At 38.3% G+C, this 24,519-nt stretch overlaps 1 protein-coding gene across 1 annotated transcript in view; it reads left to right on the forward strand.

Moving 5' to 3' along the window:
- Positions 1-24,519, forward strand: part of PPM1L (protein phosphatase, Mg2+/Mn2+ dependent 1L) — a 337,101-nt gene that overhangs the window by 205,028 nt on the left and 107,554 nt on the right. Inside the window, exon 2 of the mRNA XM_004462293.5 lies at positions 22,025-22,199. Coding sequence (XP_004462350.1) covers positions 22,025-22,199 — 175 coding nt within the window. The remainder of the gene's footprint in view (positions 1-22,024; positions 22,200-24,519) is intronic.

Below are 24,519 nucleotides of genomic sequence, written 5' to 3' on the forward strand. Positions count from 1 at the left end.
GGAGATAGTCAGGAGAAAATCACTGTATTTTCAAGGTGCTTTGCCACGGGTCACTTTGTGTCCTGTTTCACACAGGTTGTTGAGACTTGCTTGATTGCCCACAAGCTGTTGGAAAAATGTTCCAGGTGCTCCCTGGCATCAGAAGTACACAAGGTCAGTTAGTGTGCTTTAGGGAAGGCTTCAGCCTTTTAGAGCCTGAGCAGATTGGCAGTCTTATACAGCAAAAGAGCCTGTGGCACCAAGGATAGACTAGAGTGTGAGAATGTCATTGCATACAGGCAAGGTTTTTATGACAAGGATTGAAAGTATTTACTTGCTAAATTGAGTCCTAGGGGGTACAGAAGAACTGTTACCATGGAGGGTCTTGAACAATTCTGGATGCACGTCAGAATTCTTTATAAAAATATATGTGTCTAGACCTAATAAAATCAGAATCTCTAGGGGGTAGAATCTAATGGTGTTCATACTTTTATGAGCTGTTAAAATGTATGCTAGTTAAAACAGATTCTAGGATCCCACCCTAAAACATCTTGATTCATTAAATATCCAGCAGGGCCCATGCATCTACATTTTAAAGGAGACATCCTCCTGTCTCCACCCCAGATGCTTCCCAAGTGAGTGGTTATAGTTCCTCTCTTAGAAAAACACTGACCAAGTTCGGCCACCTAATTTTGTAGAGAAAACTAAAGCCCTGTTCCCAGTACCTTTTCCATGAGTAGATCTAATAAGGCTTCTTGAACTTCAGACCAGGCTTGTAAAATGGGATGAGATATTGTGTATGTGTATTTTTTTTAGGAAGACTATCTATTGCTCTATTAGATTTTCAGTTTATATACAAAAACATTAGGAACCACTTTCTTAGTATGAGATACAAGAAACACTGGCCTTGGTCAAACCAGTTATCCTTGCAATATACTTGGTATTAAATAAGATGTGATGCTCAGGAATTATAAAATTGGATGTGACATTTATATGCTTTATAGCAGAAAAGAGGTAAATGTCAGAGTGATAGGACAAAACACTGTGGGTGTGGTCCTTTAGCTTTCTTTGTGGTCATGTAGAAATATCATTCATAGAATATTAAGCCTGGTTTTAATGCTCCTTCTCCCCATGCTTTTTTGGCAAGCCTAAACTGGGTTAGGTGTTAGGGAAACACACATAAATGTGAAAAAGCATTTTTCTACCTACTAGGTGCTTAAAATCTAGTGGGGAGGCAAATAGGTGACTAAGATTGAGAGTTGTAGTAGAGATTTGAATGAAGCATCATGCTGAAATTGTCATTATTCTGAAAGATTGCTTTTGCAACTTAAGAGATGGCTTTTACCTGTACAGAAGCTTAAAACCATGTGCAAGGATTCGATGCTCCTGAATGCATTTTTTAATTAATTCATGTGTGAGATGTCACAAATTAATCTTTCTTTGTTAGGTTAGCCTCAGAAAAGCTTTGATGGTAGGTTTTGAAGTTGATGTCTCAGATGGAGAAGAGTAAATTAAGCCTTCAAGCAGTACAGATCTTTGTGATTTTCTATACTTTTGGTTGCCCAAGCTTAAATTTCAGAGCAGACAGTTTGTTTTTCCTGACTTTCCTCTTCCCAAATTATACCCCATTCTCATAAGTTTTCCTGGTTGTCATAAGCAGTGCAAAATGTTCTGAACTTGTTTTCTTCTCATTCTACCTTCTTCCCTACCTACCATACACCCTCCCTCCACTAACTTTTACTATTTGTCTAATAGTTAAACATCTGATCAGCTTGTCCACACTAACATGTTGCTAACTGAACATGTCTTAGTGTGCTATTCCTCCTTAAAATATTTGCCTTTTGATAGGTGAGGAGCTGGCATAGACCAAAGAGTGAAAGCTGTAATGAAAGAATTTCAGGTATCAAAGAAAGTTGAAAGGAAAAATGGTTTGAAGGCAGAGATCCTTTTTGGGTTACTCAAATCATACCACATAAGGCATTTATCAGCTCCCTGCTCAGAGAGAATGAGCCTTCTCCACACCTCCACAGCACATGTATAGAACCTAAATTTAATACTGGCTTTAAAGGCACTTCTTGAAGTCCTGTCATGCTGGAGACACCAGACCAGTTGACGTTGCCTGGAACTTCCTTGCCATCCTGGCCACATACTGCTCTCCAGAGGTGAGACTTGACAGGTAGATGCAGGGCAGAAGCTGCGTGAGGTCCAGGAGGGGTTCTCTGTCACTGCTCCTAATAAATGGCAGATGCCAGCCAAGGGACATTTTGTCTGCCTATGTTTTGGCTGACTCCCTGAGGGGCTGCTCTATTGTCAGCGCTACAGAGATCATTTTGATTAATAACTCATGAGTGTTTTATAATTCATTTATAACAGTTGGTTCTATTGGCTTCCTGGCCCCCCAAGGGCATTTATAGTTAGCATTCTGCATAGAACTTTCTAAAACACATTTGGATAGCATTCATGGAAGCTAATATTTTCCAAGCACATAGCCCAAGATTCTAAGGGCATTTTAAGAGTGATCGACCACAGTTTTCTTTGAAATATGGAACATTTCTCTGTGTAAATAAACATTACCTTCCATTTTTCTTCTCTACATCTTAAGTGGATAAAATGTGAAACAATTTCTTCTTTATAACTGCTGGAAAGATAGAACTCACCTATCAAAAAAATTTAGCCAGACTGCTTTGACTGAGTGCTGCTTGTTTTCTTAACATATTTATGAAAAAATCTGCTAGTAGGTTGATTGGTTGTTGCCATCTCTCAGGAGAATATAGGTGTGACTGTGTGCTTTTAAAAAACAAAAACAAAATTAAAAGAAGAACCAGGAACTACTCTGACTTATTGCCCTGACTTTCCTTATTTCCCCTTGACCTGTGGGGTGGTAATTGAGAGAAATAACCTCAATTTTTCTTCACACTGTAAGCCCTTAGAGAGCTTGAATGTAGATTTTGACTGGCATAATAAGATTAGAAAAGGGACCACATGGCTAAACGTATTTGATTCCTTGGCTAGTTATACCTTGCTATGATTAGAGAGTAGGAATCTAGAAAAAGGAGGTAATTTATTTGTTGTGTATAAAAAGCTGTCATCTGCCACGTAAATGTTAGTTAAAAGGAGTATGGTTTACAACGAAAGTTTAGAGTTGTTTCCTCTGCTTGGGTTGCCTTTCCCCTCTTCTCCATTTTGCTTACCCATAAAGACATGGTTGAAATGTCATTTTCTGTGAGGCCTTTTACCATTGCCTCAGAGGTGGTCTTTTCCTTCCCTAGAGTCCATGACTCTTTCTTCTTCAGCTTTTTGTAGCCTTATGGTTGTGCACCCCTGTCATTTCCCTCTTGCATTGTGAGCTCCAGAAGTACAGAAACCATGCCTTATGCATCCTAATAGCCCCTAATATATACTTCCTATTTTGCAAGGGAACTATGTTATTATATAAGTCATGATACTTTTAATGAAAATGTTACTAATATTATTTTACCTAATATAATGTCACTTTTTTTTCCTTCAGAAAAATACTGTTGCCTTTACAGATAAGCCAAATTTGAAGGCATTGGGAAGCGGACTTGGCCCAATGGATAGGGTGTCCGCCTACCACATGGGAGGTCCGAGGTTCAAACCCCGGGCCTCCTTGACCCATGTGGAGCTGGCCCATGTGCAGTGCTGATGTGCGCAAAGAGTGCCCTGCCACGCAGGGGTGACCCCCACGTAGGGGAGCCCCACGGGCAAGGAGCGCGCCCTGTAAGGAGAGCTGCCCAGCGCGAAAGAAAGTGCAGCCTGCCCAGGAATGGCACCGCACACACGGAGAGCTGACCACAGCAAGACGGCGCAACAAAAAAGAAACTCAGATTCCCGGTGCCGCTGATAAGGATAGAAGCTGTCACAGAAGAACAGGCAGCAAAAGGACACAGAGAGCAGACAACTGGGGGAGGGGGTGGGAGGGAATAAAAAAATAAATCTTAAAAAAAATTTGAAGGCATAGTTCTGCTATATAAACTGAAAACACTAATTTTTCTCTAACTTGAATTATTGGCAGAGGGTCCTTAAAATTGTAAGGGAAGATTTATGTCAAAATAGTTCTATTTTAAGAGTATGAATGTGTACTAAAATATTTAGCTATTAACTAGGAAACAGCTCTTTGAAGTTCTTTTGGGGAATAATAAGTAGGATGGCTGATAGGTAAGTAGGCAGGTAGGTAGATAAACTTTACCAGAAGACATTCTAAGTGCAAATTATAGCTCTAATTGTTGGTAGTTTTCCACCTTTAAAAAGAAAATATCAAATCATTGTCCACAAAATGCAAGCACAATCAACCTTTTACCAATACTCAAGGAAACCTTGTAAACAGATGATGAAAAATGGTGAGCAGAACAATAATTTCAAGGTGGGCCAAGAGAAAAAGCAAAGAATGAAAAATAGAAAGTAATGAGCACCATGAATTTCTGGAATGAGAAACTTGCCATCATCGAAACTTTTCTTTCACTAATATTGATACTTTTAAATTATTTTCACAAAACATCTTCCTGATGGAAAAGACACTGGGCTACTTTTCAGCAAGAGAGTAAACACTAATGTAATCATCCTTATTTAAAACTTGTAACTTTTGAAAAATAGGACTTATTGATGTTTCTATCATGTATCTGGTAGGAAGTAGAACTCTAGCCCCTGAAAATTTCATATACTTGTTGTTAACACAATTAATATATCTATGAACCAATAAAAGATTGATATACAAGAGAATATTCCAAATGCTAAGCCTGTGGAGCAGGTGGTAGTGGGTCTGAGAAGGGAGAGAATCGCAGTTTGGAGCAGTCAGGGACGGCATCATACAGGAAGTGGGATTTCTTAGATTTCACACTGTGGCATAGTGGGTGCTACCACATGGAATAGGACCTCAGATTAAATATTAGCCGGATGACTCATAAAGTTATTTAAGGGTTGTCAGTTGAGGAATCCCAAAGGATTTATTCCAAGTAGTCTATAAATTTAGTAGTCATCACCGTACCAGTTGAACTAAATGAAATCTTCGATCTCCATATTAAGTAGGTTATATGATTTCAGGTTTCTTGTCTGCTGAATGTTACGCCCTCCATATTTTTGTTGGTTTTTGCCATGTTACGGACATGCATTCACACATATACAACTTTTTGGTTCTCTAGACCAATTTTATTTTTATTTTATTTTATTTAATTTAAAAAAGATTTATTTATTCCTGATGCAGTCTCTCTTTAAAGAATCAAATTTGCTTTCTTTAAGGCAGAATTATGAAATCAGGAGCACAGGATGATCGTCTTGAAGATCTTTTTTTAAAAATTTTAATTTAAATAAGCTCTCCAGGATAGATGTGGCAAAGACTAAAAATGGCAAGAAATGATATTCTTGGCAGGCCTAGGAGAAGAATGACTTCATGGGCTCTTTAGTGTTCTCTAATTTAATACCTTATGTCCTCTTCCCGGTGAGCAAGGACACTTACTCTGACTTTGTTTTAAAGTGCCTGGAGCCAAAGACCAGCTGTCAAAAGTTAATGCTATGTTACCATAAGAGAGATGGATTCCAAGGTGGACCTGAGTAAATCAACCTGCGGTCTGTGTGCCGTCTGCTGCCAAATCGGCACATTTACTTCCCTTCAAGGGCAGGGAAACCTTGCCCTTGGAAACCTTGCCAGGGAAACCTGGCATGGATTTTGAAGGGTTCCCATGATGATATTTCTTTTATTTTGTGAATACCCAACGATCATTTGTGATTACCGTTTCCCAGGAGTCAGCCCTTTTCCTACTCAGTTTTCCCATCTTACCTCCTTTTATGTCTTCCTCAGTGCTAAAGTCTCCTTCCCACTGAAGAGATCAGATGCCCTTAGAGCCAGATCTAGATCTTATTGTGTGTGAGTTCAGTGTTAACTTTACCTTAAAGTGAGCCCAAAGATCAGCCCCTTTGCTTCAAGTGTTCTTTTGATCTGACTTCAGAAGGTTGTATCCATTTACAATCAATATACATTTCTCAAGCAGTAGTACTGTGTGTTCCTCCTCAGATGCCTTTGTGGGTATAAATATAAACTGAAAAGCCGCTGCCATTATTTGTTTCATGGAGTCTTATGGGACTTAAGGATTTCTCTTTTCTCAAATTACAATTGTGTGTCACATAAAATGTGGACAGGAGTAATTTGTAAAATCAGAAAAGTTAGACAATACTAAAATTCAAAAACTTCTTTTTTTTTTTGGACAAATTATTATAGACCATTCTTGAGGCAAAAGTATGCATTTCTTCTTAAGATGCATTTCAGTTGGTCTCTACATCAGGACTAACATTTATAACCAAACTCTCTGCAAACAAGGGTCAAATCCATTTCTTCATTTTAAAAAAAACTTCAAAAAATCTTTTATGGGGGCAGATTTTTTTTTTTATACCATACCTAAAAATCTCTAAATATAAAATTATATACAATGGACTAAGTCTTAGAATTGAAAATAAATTAGAACATTTGATTTAAAAGGAAAGTTTAAAAAAAACCACAATTTATGAATATACAGTAGTAAATAAAAATAATATTATGAGACATTTTCATAATTAAGGATACCAGAAGTCTGTTTCTATTTTAAGTTCACTAAAGATCAACAAGTAATAAGTAACACTTTACAAATTCCCAGAGATAATACTAAGGGTGATTTAAAATTGGCCTAATTTATTTGTAATCTATCTCGAATAGAGGCTCTGTTATAATTTAATTGAGCATCACTTAATATCTTTTTCTTAAAAACAGCATTTGCCTCCACAGAACTTGCAGCCAAAATCATTAGTTTGGTATTAGAGTTCTAGAAAATAAATCTAACACTTTTCCTTATGTGGAGGGTTTTTGGGTTTGTTTTTAGAGAGGGTAGTTGGGTGGTGGAGGAAATTCCATAAAATAGGAAAGGTGGATAGTTTTCAGGCTTACAGTTAAAAGTTCAAAAGTAAATTTAATATCTTATGTTTCACCTTACCCGATTTTTCCATTACTTCCAATAGCACCACCTTCTATCTAGTTTTGCAATATTGAAGACATTTTACATGCTTTTCTTGAAATCTGATCTGTCACCAAGATTTGCTGAGGTGTTCTTTTTCTCTCTTCTGGTATCCTAGCCAGGGGCTAGAATATAAAGTGACCACAGTAAGCATTTTCTTTTTTTAAAAGTAACGTTTTGAAAATTTTTCCTTTCTAGTACAAAAGTGGCTGGTTTTTCCTGTTCTACTACTCTCTGGATAGTCAAGGATAAATTATTTAACTTCTTTAAGTCTCAGTTCTCTCATCTGTAAAAACCTATTAGAGTTGTTGTGAGGATTAAATAAAATAACATATGTACAGTGTTCAGCACAAAACCTGGCATGTAGAAAGTGCTCAATCATTTTATTATTTTTAGCTTAGAAAATTTGGAAAATAAAACTACAGGGAGAAAATACTCTTACTACTTGGAGATAACTAATGATACATATTAATACAATTCAGCCAATTTTTCTCATACATGTAGTATACAAACTGCTTTGTAACCTACTTTTAATCATCAACATTTTCATAATTCAATATTCTTTCATAATATGATTTTTAATGGCTGCATTGTATTCCATTGCATGGATATCCCATAATTTAATCAACCGATTTCTAACTGCTAAACAGATTTTCTTTTTTTTTCTTTTTTTTTTTTTTTTTTTTTTTTTTTAAAGATTTATTTATTTATTTAATTTCCCCCCCTCCCCTGGTTGTCTGTTCTTGGTGTCCATTTGCTGCGTCTTGTTTCTTTGTCCGCCTCCGTTGTCGTCAGCGGCACGGGAAGTGTGGGCGGCGCCATTCCTGGGCAGGCCGCACCCTCCCTTCACGCTGGGCGGCCCTCCTCACGGGCGCACTCCTTGCGCGTGGGGCTCCCCCACGCGGGGGACACCCCTGCGTGGCACGGCACTCCTCTGCGCGCACCAGCACTGCGCATGGCCAGCTCCACACGGGCCAAGGAGGCCCGGGGTTTGAACCGCGGACCTCCCATATGGTAGACGGATGCCCTAACCACCGGCCAAAGTCCGTTTCCCTAAACAGATTTTCATTATCATGAGTAATACTTTGAAAAACATGCTTGCACACAACCATTGTGCTCATCTTTAATTTTTCCTTAAGATAAATGCCTAGAAAACCAATTACTAGGAAAAAGGTATATACTATTTTATTTTATTTTTTATTATTTTATTATTTTCTTTTAGCTGGTATCGGATTGAACCCAGGACCTTGTACAAGGGAAGCAGGCATTCAACCATTGAGCTATTATACCCGCTCCCCTAAACTATTTTAAAGTTTTTGTTACATTTTTTCATTTGCTATCCAAAAAGATTATTTATTCATACCCTAATCACAGCGTATAAGAAGGCCAGTGTTCCTTTCCTTCAGACCTTTTTACTTGTCTTCTTGCTTTGATCTCATTCTATTAATATTTCTGTGCATCTTAAACTCAGCTCCAAGCATTCTTCCTCAAACAAGAGCTGATAATTTCTTTTACTCCTTAAGTTATTACAGTTGTTTCCAGATACTAACTGCCTGCAAATCAGAATTCCCTGGTTTAACAAGGAATTATGATTTCTCCACCTGCTAGCTCTCTGATACTCCTAATTTTATCAACTTGATTTCTTACTATTTCTCCATATAAGTTCCTGTTCACTACTTTTTAGATTGTTTTTCTTTCCTCCAGTGAGTGCCTCTTACCTCAAAATTGATCTTTAAACTCTGCTAGAATGATTTCCTGATTCTTCTTCTGTGTCCTCTCGCCTATCAGTTTCTTTTCTCAGAGACTTCTCATCCCCTAGCATAGCTCATATGTTAAATAAATATTTACTAATTTATCTCATGATCTATTGAATATGTTTGTGTATTTTAATATTGCTTTGTAAAATGTTTTTCCAGTATTACATGTGTGTGTTTGCATGCTGACTGTGTAGTTTCCTTTCTGGTAGAGGTTTTTTCTCCCAGTAGTGTCAAGTCTAATGTGCTTTACTTAGCAGACACTTATTAAATTGGAATTGGCTGGCTGACAGGTTTTCTATTTAAGATGTATTGTGAAGCACTTAAGCACTTAATAGCTTTTAAAATACACTTTTGCCCCCACCCCAAATTCTTTCATATGTAAAAATGATTTCTTCAAGAAGTTAACATTGTAATAGTGAATAGTTTTTTTTATACTATTGCCGGCTGTCAGCATTCTACCTACTAGGTTCTCAGAATTTGGATTCTTAATCATTCTGCTTTTCTTTTATCCTTTCACCTATTTACAGAACGTATTCTAGCCTTTTACTATCTTCAGACTGAGGTTGGCAAGCTTAGTATAAATGAATGTGAATTCTGTCTGAAGGTCCATTAGGCACTTTTTGTGCCCTGCCCCACAAGCTTTTAGTCCACCTTTTTACTCCATTTGTTACTGTGGCCACCAGCTTCCCAGGTAAAACCAGAAGGAATCTCTGAACTGTATGTCTTCCACTTTCTGCCCTGGGACTTCTCCACCTTTACCACCACCACATGGGATGTTTAGAAACCCACTCAGCAATTCAGATAAGCACAAGACTGACAGTCCAGGGCAGTTAACTCCTACGCACCAACCCTTACCTCAGGTACACAGTTCTGAGTTCAGAGTGCCCTAGTAGAATGGAACTCATCACCACAGAAGTTATCAACTTGATAATGGCCCTTCCCCATTTTATTTGTCCCAGTTCCCCTTTCCTGGTCATTGGGATTGCTTCCAAAAATAAAACTACCTTTATGCAAACCTTGGTCTCTAAAATAAAAGTATCTGCTCTTTTGGGAAAACTCATGTAACGCAAAAGTGTCTGGAAGAATTTATTTTAATAAGGTTGTTACTGGTTATAGTTGCATCGAAAATAATTACTGGCAAAACATTACCTTTATAATAGAGAGACATTATCAAACACTGTCAGTAGTTAATGTTAAAACAATTTCTTATTTCTAACTTTCTATTGAGAATGCCTTTGTTCTCTGATTGCCAAGGTCTAGGGGCAGGGGTAGAGTGTGACTCTCAAGGGATAGCATGAGGGAGTTTTTTGGAGCAGTGGTACAGTTCTGTATACTGATTGTGGTGTTGGGAACATGAATCTATACATGTGCTAAGATTCATAGAACTGTACATTTAAAAGTTCAATTTGGGAAGCGGACTTGGCCCAATGGATAGGGTGTTCGCCTACCACATGGGAGGTCCAAGGTTCAAACCCCAGAGCTCCTTGACCTGTGTGGAGCTGGCCCATGCGCAGTGCTGGTGCGCGCAAGGAGTGCTGTGCCACACAGGGGTGGCCCCCGTGTATGGGAGCCCCACACGCAAGGAGTGCACCCCATAAAGAGCGCTGCCCAGCGCAAAAGAAAGTGCAGCCTGCCCAAGAATGGTGCCACACACACGGAGAGCTGACACAACAAGATGACGCAACAAAAAGAAACACAGATTCCTGGTGCTGCTGATAAGGATAGAAGTAGTCACAGAAGAACAGGCAGCAAATGGACACAGAGAGCAGACAACTGGAGGCAGTGGAAGGGGAGAGAAATAAAAAATAAATCTTAGGGAAAAAAAAGTTCAATTTTATGTAAATTCAAGTAAATGTATAGATACAGAATTAGATTAGTGGAAATATACGTTAGGCGAAGGATAGAGAGATTGAGAGGTGACTGCTAAAGGGTAGGGGATTTTCTTTTTGGGGCAGTGAAAATGCTCTAAATTTGTTGCAGTGATGATTATACCAAAAGCCATTAAATGTACACTTTAAATGGAATGTATGTATGTGAAAATGTCTCAATAAAATTGCTTTAAAAAAACCCAAAAACCAGATCCCTTGAAGATTGGAGGGTCCAATAAAGAGGAAGCTGAAAGGGCTTGAGGAGAGAGCCTTGTTTATTCTTAGACATTCTACCTCATTCCCAAGAATACCCAAGTTGGTTTGGGTCAATTCAGTCCTGCCCTACCCAGCCCAGCCCAGCCCCGACCTTGCCAAGTGCTCTCCCCTTCTTCAGGAGAGTAAACTTACCTCCCAAGCACAGCACGGTTGTTGTATTTGCCTTCTTGCTCTGGGGATTGGACATCCATCTCATCTTGCCCTACCTGCTCATTAACATCTCTTTCATCAATATCCTGATAGGAGCCTAGGATTTCAATATGAAGAGCTGAAAGGTGTAGGGTGGCACCGTGTGGGAGCGCGGCGACAGCAAGGGTCGGCTCGTCTCCAGGCACCGGTGCGAGTCAGACCCGGGTAGCGGGAATGGGCGTTAAGGCCCTCCGCTTGGGGTTCGGGCGTACTGCCCGCCCCTCTGCCCAGCTGCACCCGCTTCCCCCTCGGTGGCCTAACCCCGCCTCTCCCCCGAGGGCCACCGCCGCGCCATGACAGCCCCGCCTCGCTGCCGCTGAGAACCCTGGCTACCCCGTCTTCTGCCCGCAACCAGTGATGCACCCCTGCACGAACCTATCAGCCGTCTGCCCCCCCGGCCATGCCCCCTGCCCCTCCCCCATCTTCGCCCTATATTAACCGCTGTTCTTCCCGAATAAATCAGACTTGCGCACAGATCCTGGTCTCCTCGGTAGTCTTCTTCCTACCGCGCGTCCTCCGCACCTTGCCGGCCCCAGAGCGCCTTCTCGGAAGGCCCCTCCGTGTGTTGCAGCCCTCCGCCCGAGCCCACACTGCCCCTGCAGCGGCCCTCTGGGCAAGCCAACACTGCGACAGAAAGGGAAGGATCCCAGCCCTCATCTGCAATCATTTATGCTTCTAGAAGGCCTAGAGGACAGGAACTAGAAAGTAGATTAGAGACCTGACACTGCCTATTTAGAGATTCTACCTACTCCTGTCTTATCCAAGTGAATTCACCTAGTCTACTCCATCTGGATGGAAATCCCTTTCTCCATGGCCTCTTGGGTGAACTCCTAGTCTTCCATTCTGTCCCTTAGCACCCCACATGGAGTTTGTCACTGTGTACATACTTCCATATTGTAATTTCCTTGTTCATAATTCTGGACCACAAGACCAATATTATTAAACCATAAGTATTCCCCACCCAATTAATTTTATCTTTTGCTAATTTAAAAAGTAAAAATTTTTAAAGCTCCTTCGTTTCATTGATTCTGGGGACAAATCAAACCTCCCATTCCTGTTTTGTTCTGTCTTCTAAGGTTCAGTTAGTTAACAAACATATGCACACTTACTTTATGTCAAGTACTATGCTAGGTGCTGGGGATATATTAATAATTATTATCTCATTTAATCCTAACAACACCATATGAAGTATTTATTATCATTATCACATTGTACAGATGAGGAAAATGAGGCACAAAAAAGATATATAACTTGTCCAAGATCACTCAGCTAGTAAGATTTTTTCAGAAAGCTCTCTCTGGCTACATTGTGGAGAATATACTTAGAGGGATCTAAACGAGAAGCAGAGAGACCAATAAGGGAAGCTGGAAGTCATGGCAGTAAACTAGATGATGGTGTTCTAGTACTCTAAATCTTATAATCTGGAAGATGGTGCTAGAATTAAGTTAGTGGTAGTAAGGATGGATAGAAGTGGACAGAGTCAAGAGAAATTTAGGAGACAGAATCAGCAGATCAACAATATCCATTATGATTAATTGGATATATAAGGTGAGAGAGAGAAGTCAATAATGGCACCCATATTTCTGACTTGGGCAATTGGATGGATGGTGGTACCATTCTCTGAAATAGGAAATCTCAAGAGTAAGAAAAGATTTGGAGTGGGGTTGCAATGGGGAAATGATGATTTCCATTTTGAATTGTTATAATTTGTTAGAATTATGGTACCAGTGACCATCCAAGAGGTCTAGTACACAGTAATTTGAAAATTGTTTAATACAGTGTCATCTTAAACATTTGAACTCATCAAAATATCCTTGTCAAGAGTGGCTAAAAGTGGGGGTGTGGGCAACCAGCAAGATGGCAGCAGAGTAAGGTGCTCATAGAATCAGCTCCTACTACAGGGCAGTTAATAATCACCCAGAGCTATCCAGAGCACCAGCTTGGGGGCTCCAGGAGACCAAAAGAACATCCTTGAAAGAATGGAAGGAGGAGGCTGCTCATCTGCAGAGAAGATTCATAAGTAGAGCCCTTCATGCCACGGAGGCCAGTGCCTATTCTCCACTGGCAGCACAAGCCGCCTCGGGAAGGTCCACTTCCCAAAAACAGGGGAGGAAGAGACAGACAGTTGGGCACCAACTTCAGCTACTGATTAGTAAATTTGGCAGGCTAAAGTTTATTTCTAAGAACAGCTTAAGTTTGAACCTGTCCAAGTCAGAAAGAGACTGGTAGCCACCATCTTAACTCCACACTTGGCACAAGGGGAAGTAGGGCGGACTGAAAATCACAGTGCCGGTAAGGACCAGCTTCTTTCCATCTAGATCAGATTGCAGCTCTAGCCTAAACCCCAGCCCCACCTCCCCACCTCTGTCAGGGAAGAAGCTGGGGGGACCTGCGCCATGATCTTTGGGAAAATACAGGCAACCCTGTGGTGATCATCCTATTTTGGCAGTGCAGGCCACCTCAGGACCTACTCAGTGACTGGAATTGGAAACTCCATTTCCCAAAAACAAGGAAGGAAGAGACTTTTGGCCTCTGACTTCAGCTCCTATATTTGACTGGCTAAAGTATAAACCTAAGAAACAGCTAAAGTTTGAACCTGTCCAAGTCAGAAAGAGGCCATTTTGACTCCATCCCCAGCATGAAGGAAAGCCAGGCTGACTGAAAATTACAGTTATGGTAGAGACCAATTTCTTTCACCCAGATTGGTCTGCAGCCCTAGCCTCGGCTTCAGCCCCACCTCTGGCAGGGAGGGAAGCTGTTGGGCCCTGCACCAGCCTATCCAGGCAGCTGCAGGTACATTTGTTTGGCACAGACTGAGTAATTGGAAGTCTGCCAGGGCAACTGCGATCCTGTTGGATCCGCTCTACATAGATTGCTGCCCATGCCTGCAGCTCTATCCCCACCCTAGGCAGGGGAGAAAGGGTCATGAACCTTCATCAGTCTCTCTGGGTAGCTATAGTCTAGGCTAGCACGACTTGGATTATTCCATAAAGCTGTGCTTCTGTCCCTACCCCTGGCAAAGGAGAAAGTTGGGAGAAGCTTCATCAGTCCCTGGGGCAGTGAGGGCAGCTTGAGCCCCACATCTTATAACACCAACTACATCCTTGGCTCCTACTGCACAACCAGCAAGGGAAAAAGGATAGGAAGTCATAAAGAGAAAAACTGCACCCAGAATAAATAGTAACCTAGATGCCAAGAAACCAACAAAAAATTACATTCCACACCAAGAAACAGGAAGATATGGCCCAGTTAAAGGAACAAGATAAGCCTCCAGATGACATAAAAGAGTTCAGGCAATTGATCATAGATGTTCAAACAAATCTCTTTAATAAATTCAATGAGATAGCTAAAGAGATTAAGGATATTAAGAAGACATTGGATGAGCACAAAGAAGAATTTGAAAGCATACATAGAAAAAGAGATCTTATGAGAATGAAAGGTGCAGTAAATGAAATTTAAAATATACTGGAATCATTTAATAGCAGATTTGAGGAGGCAGAAAGAAAGATTGGTGAGCTTGAAGAAATGGCTTTAGATCATTTGTAACCAAGAGACTGGCTTTGCAGGAAATACTAAAGGGTGTGCTACAGCCTGAAAAGAAAAGATGAGAGAAAAACCTGGAAGAGAGTCTAGAAATGAAGATTATGTCAATAAAGTAACAAAGTGTCAAAAGTGGTGAAAATAAAATATGACATATAGAACCCAAATATTCAGGAATAAACTTAACCAACTATGTAAAGCACTTGTATTCAGAAAACTACAACTAATTGTTAAAAGAAATTTTAAAAAGACGTAAATAATTGGAAGAACATTCCATACTCACTGATTGGAAGACTAATATCATTAAAATGTCAGTTGTACTCAAATTGATACACAGATTCAATCCTGATAAAAATTTTGTCAACATTTTTAAAATAAATGGAAAACATGATTATCAGATTTATTTGGAAGGGTAAATGTCCTGAATAACCAGAAACATCTTAAAGAGAAAACCAAAGTTGGAGGACTCTCATTTCCAGACTCTAAATCATATTACCTAGCTGCAGTGCTAAAAACAGCATGGTACTGGCATAAAGACAAACATATAAATAAAGGGAACTGAATTGATGGTTCAGAAACAGATCCTCACATATATGGTCAAGTGATTTTTTACTAGCCTGTCAAACCCACCCAGGTTGGGCAGAGCAGTTCATTCAACAATTGGTGCCGAGAGAACTGGATATCCATAGCCAAAAGAAGGAAAGAGGACCCCTATCTCACACCTTATACAAAAGTTAACTCAAAATGAATCAAAAACCTAAATATAGAAGCAAGAATCATAAAGCTTCTGGAAGGATATATAGGAAAATATCTTCAAGCCCTGGTGGTAGGTGGTGGATTCTTAAAGGAGATAAGAGGAGGACTAAGATGGACTACTGATGTTTAATGTATGTAGAAATTTTAATCAGCTTTACTGTAAAAATGTGGAAATGTAGAGAGTTGATGGTAATACATTATAGTAGTAACAGCTGGTTTATAAATGGGGATGTGGCTGAAAATGGTAGTCTAGGGATGTAAATCCAATTGACAGAATGTTAGAGAATAATCTAGGGACTGAATACCCTAGGGACAGTAAACCCAGAGGTGGATGAAAATTATGGTTGTTGGTATAGATGCAAGAGTGTCCTTTGTGAACTAGAGCAAACGTACATCACTATTGCAGTGTGGTGGGAATGTGGAGAAGCATGGGAAAAATGCAACTGGAGTGACCTATGGACTTTGGTTAATAGTAATAATGTAATATTCTTGCATCTATGCCAAGGATGTACTGTGTTTGTAATGGGGGAGTATGGAAAATGTGTGCCAAATGTACACTATGGACCTGGTAATAATCAGATGATATTATCTCATAATCTGTAATATGTTCCATTGTGGTGTGGTGTGGTGTGTTGCTAGAGGGGTATTGTTTGGGAATTCTGCATATGTGTATGATTGTTTTGTAAGTTTACAACTTTTGTCATAAAAATATATTTTAAAAATAATAAGGGGTAGTTGAGGGATAAACACACCAAATATAAGATAAGGACTATAGTAGTAAGATTTTAGCAATATTTTTTCATAATTTGTAACAAATGTCTCACAATGCAAGGTGTTGGTGGAGCGTTGATGTATGGGACCCCTGTATGATGTTTTGCATGTTTGCTTTGTAAGTTCACAACTTTTTCTATATACTTATTGTTTATATATGTTCATGTATAAATGATGTAAAAATAAGAATAGGGTGCCTTGGGGGAAAATATTTTGGTTTGTAGTAATATTTTGAGTATGTTCTTTAAAATTAGTTAAAAATGTTTAACAACAGGGCAAGGTATTGGTGGTCAGGTGAGGTATGAGAGCCTGTGTGATGTTATGTATATTTGTTTTGTAAGTTCACAGTTATTACTATACACTTATTGTTTATGTATGTTGATGTATGAGTGATATACTTAAGTAAATTTTTAAAAAATCCCTGTCAAGCCAAATAACTATTTTTATAAAATTACATACAATACATATATAAGTGATTGTATAAGTATTTTGATACACTTGGAACCTACCACTAAATCCTCATGGTTGGCTTTGTTATTTTCAGCCACCTTGCTAATTCAAAATAAAATAAACACCCTAAATTACTATAACAGCTATTTTTGGGGGGTATGTGAAAAATATTGAATTACTTTTGATAATCTTGAAAAAGATATATGTGTATGTAATATTTGTATAATAAAATGGCATACCATATTTTATTATGGCCTGCATATCATAGCTTTTTGTTTGAACATAGATATACTTTCTATCAACAGAAAAAGTGACTTTTCCCAAATTTGAGAATTATTTAGGATAATTGAAAATGATAGCTGAATACACTTAAAGCTGTTAATGCACACATTAAAATTTATCTGTTATATAGTGAGAACATGAAAGATACTTGGGAATAAATCAAACAAGAAATGTATAAGGACATAGAAGAATATTTTTAAAATAACAAATATGGAAAATACAAATGAAAAGATACACCATATTGTTGAATGGAAATTTCAGTATTTTAAATATGTTGGCTCTACCATAAGGAATCTGTAAAATCAATGTAATTCTGAGCAGAATCCTAGGAAGATTATTGTGAAATTTGACAAATTGAAAAGAAATGGAGCTAGATACCTGTCTCCATATACAAAAATAAAGTCCAGTTAAACTAAAGAACTAAAGTTGAAGTATAAAATATGAAATACTTGAAAATGTAGACAAATAGTTTTATAGTCTTGGGATGGGACAAGTCTTTTAAAGTAAGTCACAAAGCACAAAAGAGGAAAAGACTGACAGATTTAGCTACATGATAATGAAAAGCTTCTCCATGATTGGAAAAAACAAAATTAAATGGGTGACTAAAAAAATTTGCAACATGTGTAATAAGCAAAGGATTAATTTACAGATATGTAGAGAGCTCCTGCAAATCAATAAGAAGATGAGATAAAGACAAAGGATATGAAGATATAATTCACAGAAGAAATACAAATGACATGTTTAAGTTGAATTAGGAAATGGGCAAATTAAAAGAGTAATGAAATACTGTCTTTTATCAAACAGATTGACAAACTTGGAAAATCAATAATCTCTAGTGTTGGCAAGGTGTGGAAAGTTGTAGCTTTTACAGATACTGTTCATAAAAATAGAAATTGCTATACCCTTTTTAAAAAGCAGTTCAGCAGAACTATTAAAAATTTTAAATGAACTCACCTTTGTCTTGTCAGTTCCAAAGTTGAATGGATTTACTTGGTTTGATGCATGTTAATCACACTCATAAGCATCTTAATTATAAACTTGGCTTCCCAGTTAATTAACCAAAAATGTTCCTGTCAGAACTCACATTCCCATGGAACTGTACAATGTATTCTCTGTAGAATCTACTTAAAGATTACTTGGACAACTTGTCCTAAATGATATTTCAGGGACAGATGCTGGATATTATATATCCTGCCATAACGCACTGAATGGACTGGGGGAGAGTGTAAACTACAATGTAAACTATTATCCATGTGGTGCAGCAGTGCTCCAAAATATATTCACCAAATGCAGTGAATGTGCCACAATGATGAAAGAGGTTGTTGATGTGGGAGGAGCGGGGCGTGGGATTGTGGGGGGTATATGGGAGCCTCTTAGGTTTTGTTTTTTTAAGATTTATTTATTTATTTATCTCCCCTCACCCCCCCTGCCCCGGTTGTCTGTTCTGTGTCCATTTGCTGTGTCGTCTTCTTTGTCCACTTTTGTTGTTGTCAGTGGCACAGGAATCTGTGTTTCTTTTGGTTGGATCATCTTGTTGTGTCAGCTCTCCGTGTGTGCGGCGCCATTCCTGGGCAGGCTGCACTTTATTTCGTGCTGGGCTGCTCTCATTACGGACTGCAGTCATTGCGCGTGGGGCTTCCCTTCGCGGGGGACAGCCCTGCGTGGCAGGGCACTCCTTGCGCGCATCAGCACTGCACATGGGCCAGCTCCACACGGGTCAAGGAGGCGGGGGCTTTGAACCGCAGACCTCCCATGTGGTAGACAGACACCCCAAGCAGTGGACCAAGTCTGCTTCCCCTTATGTTTTTTAATGTAACGTTTTGTGTAATCTATTAACTTTTTAAAAAGATAACTAAAAAAATTAAATTATAAAAAAAAGATTACTTGGTAAGCCTGGAATAATAAAAATAATAATAATAATAGGGTTATTGATTAATGTCATTATTCTTTATAATAATAATAATGAGTCCTTACTATGTAATAAACACTGAAACGTGACTTCAGCTTTGTTGATGTCCCCATCACCACAACAGGAATATACCTGTGAGACAGAGCAGACATTGATGAGTACTTGCTGGTGACCTTTTTAGAAGTTCTTGTTTGTAGACTACCAACATTTGCTCCAGTGATACACTTTATTTTTCTCTGTTTCATTCCTGAAGAGTACCTGTTTTGGTTGGCATATTGTTTCATTTCCCTCATGCAGTATTTATATACACAAGGAGGTATATAGGGTAATTTAGTGGATACCCAGATAACCACCATCCAGCTTAAGTAATAAAATATTAACAGTGCAATTAAAGTCCCCTTCATCCACCTTTATATCAAATCAGTTTGAGATTTGATTTTATCCTACTGATAAGCCTCCTACTATTTTATGAATGCTGCCATCTGAATACATTTAGAGTGTCACCTCAGTATAAACATGATTTCTTGAAATATCTTGAAAGAGTCTAATATTTTGCCTAGAGTTATTTTTTCTGTTCTTCTCACGAATATTTTCTTAATGGAGCTAACATTATACATGAAGTTATACTGTTTTAGAAAAGAAATGCCAAAATGTAACTCTAATACAGTCACAGATAGAGGCCCTGTTCAAAGACCTGTATCATCATTTTAACTACAAAACTAAATTTCTTTTCAGTACCATCAGTGGGCACAATTAGAAGGAATGTGTACAGTTCTTTCACTAATATAGAGTGTACCAATTTTCTAAAATGAAAATTATGGAGGTATTTCTTGTGCCTTGTAGTGATTTCCAAGGTAAAAAGTTAAAAAGAGATGTTATACTGAATGGTAAGGTAGTGTGAATTTAAAAATAGTTGTTAGAGGTGGTGGTTGTGCAACCTTGTAAATGTACTAAATGACACTGAATTGTTTACTTTAAAAATGGTTAATATTATATTATGTGAATTTCACCTTAGTAAATTATTTTTTTTTAAAAAGTTGTTCTGCAGTATGTCTCTTCCTTTTCCATTGCCAGGAAAAAATTATTAAACTTCAAAATTAAATATGGTGTGCTAATGTACTGAGTCCATTTATATTTTATGGAACAATTTTATTTGTTCTGCACTAGCTGCCTGGCAGAAAAATTGAGCAATGTTTGGTAATATTATTTTAAAGTTGTAATTTCATCAGCAATTGACTTAGGGAATCTAAATGTAAACCTGGAAATAAAAAGTGTTATATGCCATCTTTGGTTACTTAGGACTGAAATATAAGCTTTTTCTACCACTTCCCAGCTGGCTTTTCCCGGGAAGTCAGTTACCATTGTTCTGGCTAATTTCTTTCCATCCTAAATTGTGCTAAATGTTTAAAAGGAAAACTATGAAGGTTACAAAGAAACATATTTTAAAGATAATTTTTAAAAATTGCAATAGTAAGAACATTGAAACAATACAGAAATATGGAAAGCAAGTATTTTCCTCAACTGTATTATCCTTCTAAATCTTCTCTCATGCACATATGGTAAACATAATATATATATGTGTTTTTTAATGTAAAAAAGATATACTGTCTCTGTATTCTGTAACTTAGTTTTTATCTTATCAATATGTCATGGATATCTTTCCTCATCAGTACATATAGGCCTACCTCATTTTTTTCCAAAGGCTGTATGTAGCATACTCTTCTATAAATGGGAAAAACTGAATGCCTGTTGATGGGCCTTTGTCTGTGTGTTTAATTCAAACTTATTTATTACAGCTATTAATAAAGGATTTAAAAAAACAAAACTAAGCCTTGTAGACAGTCTTAAGTAACCAAAAATGGCATATAACACTTCTTATTTCCAGGTTTACACTTAGATTCCCTAAGTCAATTGCTGCTGGAATGACAACTTTAAAATACACCAGGGGCAATCTTTATTAACAGTTTCTTTTATTTAAGTTTCCTCGGGGTTGAGTATAGTTTTAAACAATATATTAATTTATTGACTTTAGACACTAGGCAGGTGATGTAAACCTACATTGCAAGGAGACACCGAACTCTTGGCATTCTCAAGGGATATATTAAGAATTTTAGAATTTCCCTGATTCAGCCAGGCCCCTCTTATGACTTTATTTCCCCTTAAAAGTCATTGAAACCGTGATTCTCAACTGGGATGGAAAAGAGTATGATACCTTCCCAGCTTTCCAGAAGAACATATCAGAACCTTTGGGAAGATCTTTTTCAAAATTTACATGTCTTTCTTCTTGCCCCAAAGTGGAGCATACTTCCTGGTTGAAAATTACTGCATATAATTTTACAGGTTATTAATATGGGTGTGTGTTATGAAGAAAGGAAAAAAAAATAGTTTAAGAATAATACAAATAAAGGCCAAGTGGTAGACCGTTCTTTTTTCAGGTTAAGAACATCCCTGCCTTATTTTTTTTTTTTAAAGATTTATTTATTTATTTAATTCCTTCCCCCCCCCCCCCCCCCCCCATTTGTCTGTTCTTGGTGTCTGTTTGCTGCGTCTTGTTTCTTTGTCCGCTTCTGTTGTCGTCAGCGGCACGGGAAGTGTGGGCGGCGCCATTCCTGGGCAGGCTGCACTCTCTTTTCACGCTGGGCGGCTCTCCTCACGGGCGCACTCCTTGCGCGTGGGGCTCCCCCACGCGGGGGACACCCCTGTGTGGCACGGCACTCCTTGCGCGCATCAGCACTGCGCATGGCCAGCTCCACACGGAAGAACATCCCTGTCTTAGATCTCTTCATTTTCTAGTTACTTCTGTATCAGCACTATCAGAGGACTCTTCTTTCCATTCACTCCAGGAGAGTTCCTGCAGGAGCATTAATGTAGGGATGTGGATGTCGTCACATGGGTGAACTCACTTCTGAGAGGAGTGACTAGCTTTTGCATTCTAGACAAGGGCAACTCAGATTTGTATCCAGCAAAATTACCATCATGGGGGCCTTTATAGTACACTTGACTAGTTGGAACTCTGAATACTAATTCTGTAAAGTCAAACCCATCATCTTCCACACCTTTAAACTTGATAGAAGACTCCTAAAGGTCTCTGAGTCTTGTCTTTTTGGAGATCCACCTTACTGGGTACAGTGGAGTCTGAAAATGATAGGGACATGCTTGTCCACAGTGTTTTGAGTTCTTTCTATAGCACCTGCGAGTAAGTGAAAAGCCTATGATGAGAAGTATTAATGGGGATCTCTGTTTTATCTGCAGACTGCAGCGGAATATGTAAAATCTCGGCTCCCAGAGGCCTTGAAGCAGCATCTTCAGGACTATGAGAAAGACAAAGAAAATAGTGTATTGTCTTACCAGACCATCCTTGAACAGCAAATTCTGTCAATTGACAGAGAAATGCTAGAAAAATTGACTGTATCCTATGATGAAGCAGGTATGTTTGCCTTAAATGCACACACAATTTCTTTTTCCTGCACAAATTTCTTTGTAGGCCTTGGTTAAATTTAGGCCCTTTTCTGAGGTTGAAGATTGAGGGTAAACTGGATTCAAAGTTATATAACAGTAAGCTTCTTCGCAGTTTTTAGTATCAAACATCATCAGGAAATTCCTAAAACTGGCCTTTAAATATAAAATCTCCTCTAAATTTTTGCTCTTTTTGAGAGCTTTTAATTAAATTTTTGTGGTCTTTTATCAACTATTTACTCCTATCAATCTAATATTTTAAAATGGCACTTCAATTTTGGATACCACCTGGAAACTTTTACATCCAATAATTAAAGCACTTTTACTTAAGCCCCCCCCCCCCCTTTTTTTTTCTTAATTTCAGAACCTTATTTTTCTAAAGAGATGCTTTTGGTTTTTTGAAGTTGCAAGCTGAACTTTGACTTCCTTTCCATTAGCTCCTCAATTGAATGAATCCTGGTCCTAATATCATACAGGGACTTCAGTTCACTGACTGCCATAGGTATATATCCTATCCAAGAAAGCTCACTAATGAAATCCTCTACAGTCCTCCTTATAGCACCATTTTTATCTATTACATAGTCTGTCAGGTAAAACCCAGTTTCCATGAAACCAATGTAATATTATTTGAAATTATTTACAATCTTTAATAAAATTAAACTTAGCAGAAATATCTTCTCTAAAACTGCCATACCCCCCAAAAAATAATAACAGAGGGAAAAAATGCAAGAAAATAGATTTCTAATAATCAAATATTAGTAGAATTAATCCTTGTTTTAACACAAGAACTTGTTTTTATTTCTTCAAGGAAGTTTTTGGTATGCATTATGTTTTCTTCATTATATCTGAGCAGTCCCAATGCTGACATTTGATTTCAAGCTTGACTAGCATACAGAAGAGAAGATTTTTTAAAAAAGGAAAACCGTTATGCTATATCTGCTTAGCCAATAGTGCAGTTTTTCTAGTTACTAAGTTTTCCCCTCTTAGATTCCATCCTAGATTGCATAGAATATCTCTGCTTTCTCTGATTTTCCTGTGCTTCATTAGCTTTTGGAGATGTTGGTTTTCTTCTACCTGGATGGTTAGTTATTTGTTCTTTCTGTTTGTTTTTAATGTCTACACTTTGGAACTCTAATTTATTTCCTCTCTCTTCCCTCATGGAATAAATTATGGCTGTGATCAGCCCCAATCAAAATAATCTTTAGATAATCAAAGAATCTTAGCGGTCATAGAACTCAGATCTAGTCTGTCTGTTCCCTGCCCTCATAACCATTTTATGATGAAGAATCTGAGACCCATAGACTTGTCCAAAATAACACAGTGCCTTAGTGGTAGAGCTCAGACTCTGACTTCTAATTACCAATCAATGCAGGTTTTCACCCCACTAATAAAGGTTCTTATTCACCCAGTTAGCATTTGTTGAATGCATAGCTGTACACTAAGCATTTGGAAGAAAGAAGGAAGGGCATTGAAAATGTGAGGAGGAATTTGACTTAGGTCTTGAAAATGTAGTCTAATTAGGGAGTTAAAACACATGTGTATGACCTCTGGAGGAAAAGTCTACTTTTCCAGGAATTTGGGAACAAGTATACCCCATAATATCAACAAGCTATTGAAATTAAGCTGAAGGGATGTGGAGTAAAGAAATATTGAAAATTTCCATGGAATTCTGAAGAGAAGAGAAATGCATTCTTTGTGGAAGAAGGGGCACCAAGGTGGAAATAGGCATCAGTCACAACCTCCCACCACTCAATTTTTCCATCTTTAGGATTAATTTCCCACTCACCTGTGCTGTCATGCAGTGGTACACTTGTATATGGCCTTTAGGAACAAATAACCTTGGCACAGAATTAATCTATCAGTAAACTCTGTGACATGAAACTGTTCAAATAACCACTGACTTGAGGCATTCCCCTCTAGCTTAATATTGTTATGATCTTTAGCAAAGTAACCTCTTAAGGCCCGTTTCTTCCTCTATAAAGTTGGTCTAATAATATCTTATAGGGGGTTATTATAATAATAAAATATGATCATGTTTAGGGAAGTGCTTAAAAATCATATGGCAAATGATGCTTTATGCTGCTAATGCTGAATGAGAAAATATTTGAATCTTATCTATCTCAGGAGCCAGTTTTAAGTACTCTTGGAGTCTTTTCTTGACTGTAGTATTTGGGGAGACAGAGGGAAATTTTAAAAGATGACCTTCAGAAACTTTGAGAGATTAAGCAATATCTGTTTGTTAAACTACTCACACAGTTTGCTCTTGGTCATTCCTGCATCAGGTGACACAG

Source organism: Dasypus novemcinctus, chromosome 4 (assembly GCF_030445035.2).
Source record: "Dasypus novemcinctus isolate mDasNov1 chromosome 4, mDasNov1.1.hap2, whole genome shotgun sequence".
In the NCBI taxonomy this organism is placed as follows: domain Eukaryota; kingdom Metazoa; phylum Chordata; class Mammalia; order Cingulata; family Dasypodidae; genus Dasypus; species Dasypus novemcinctus.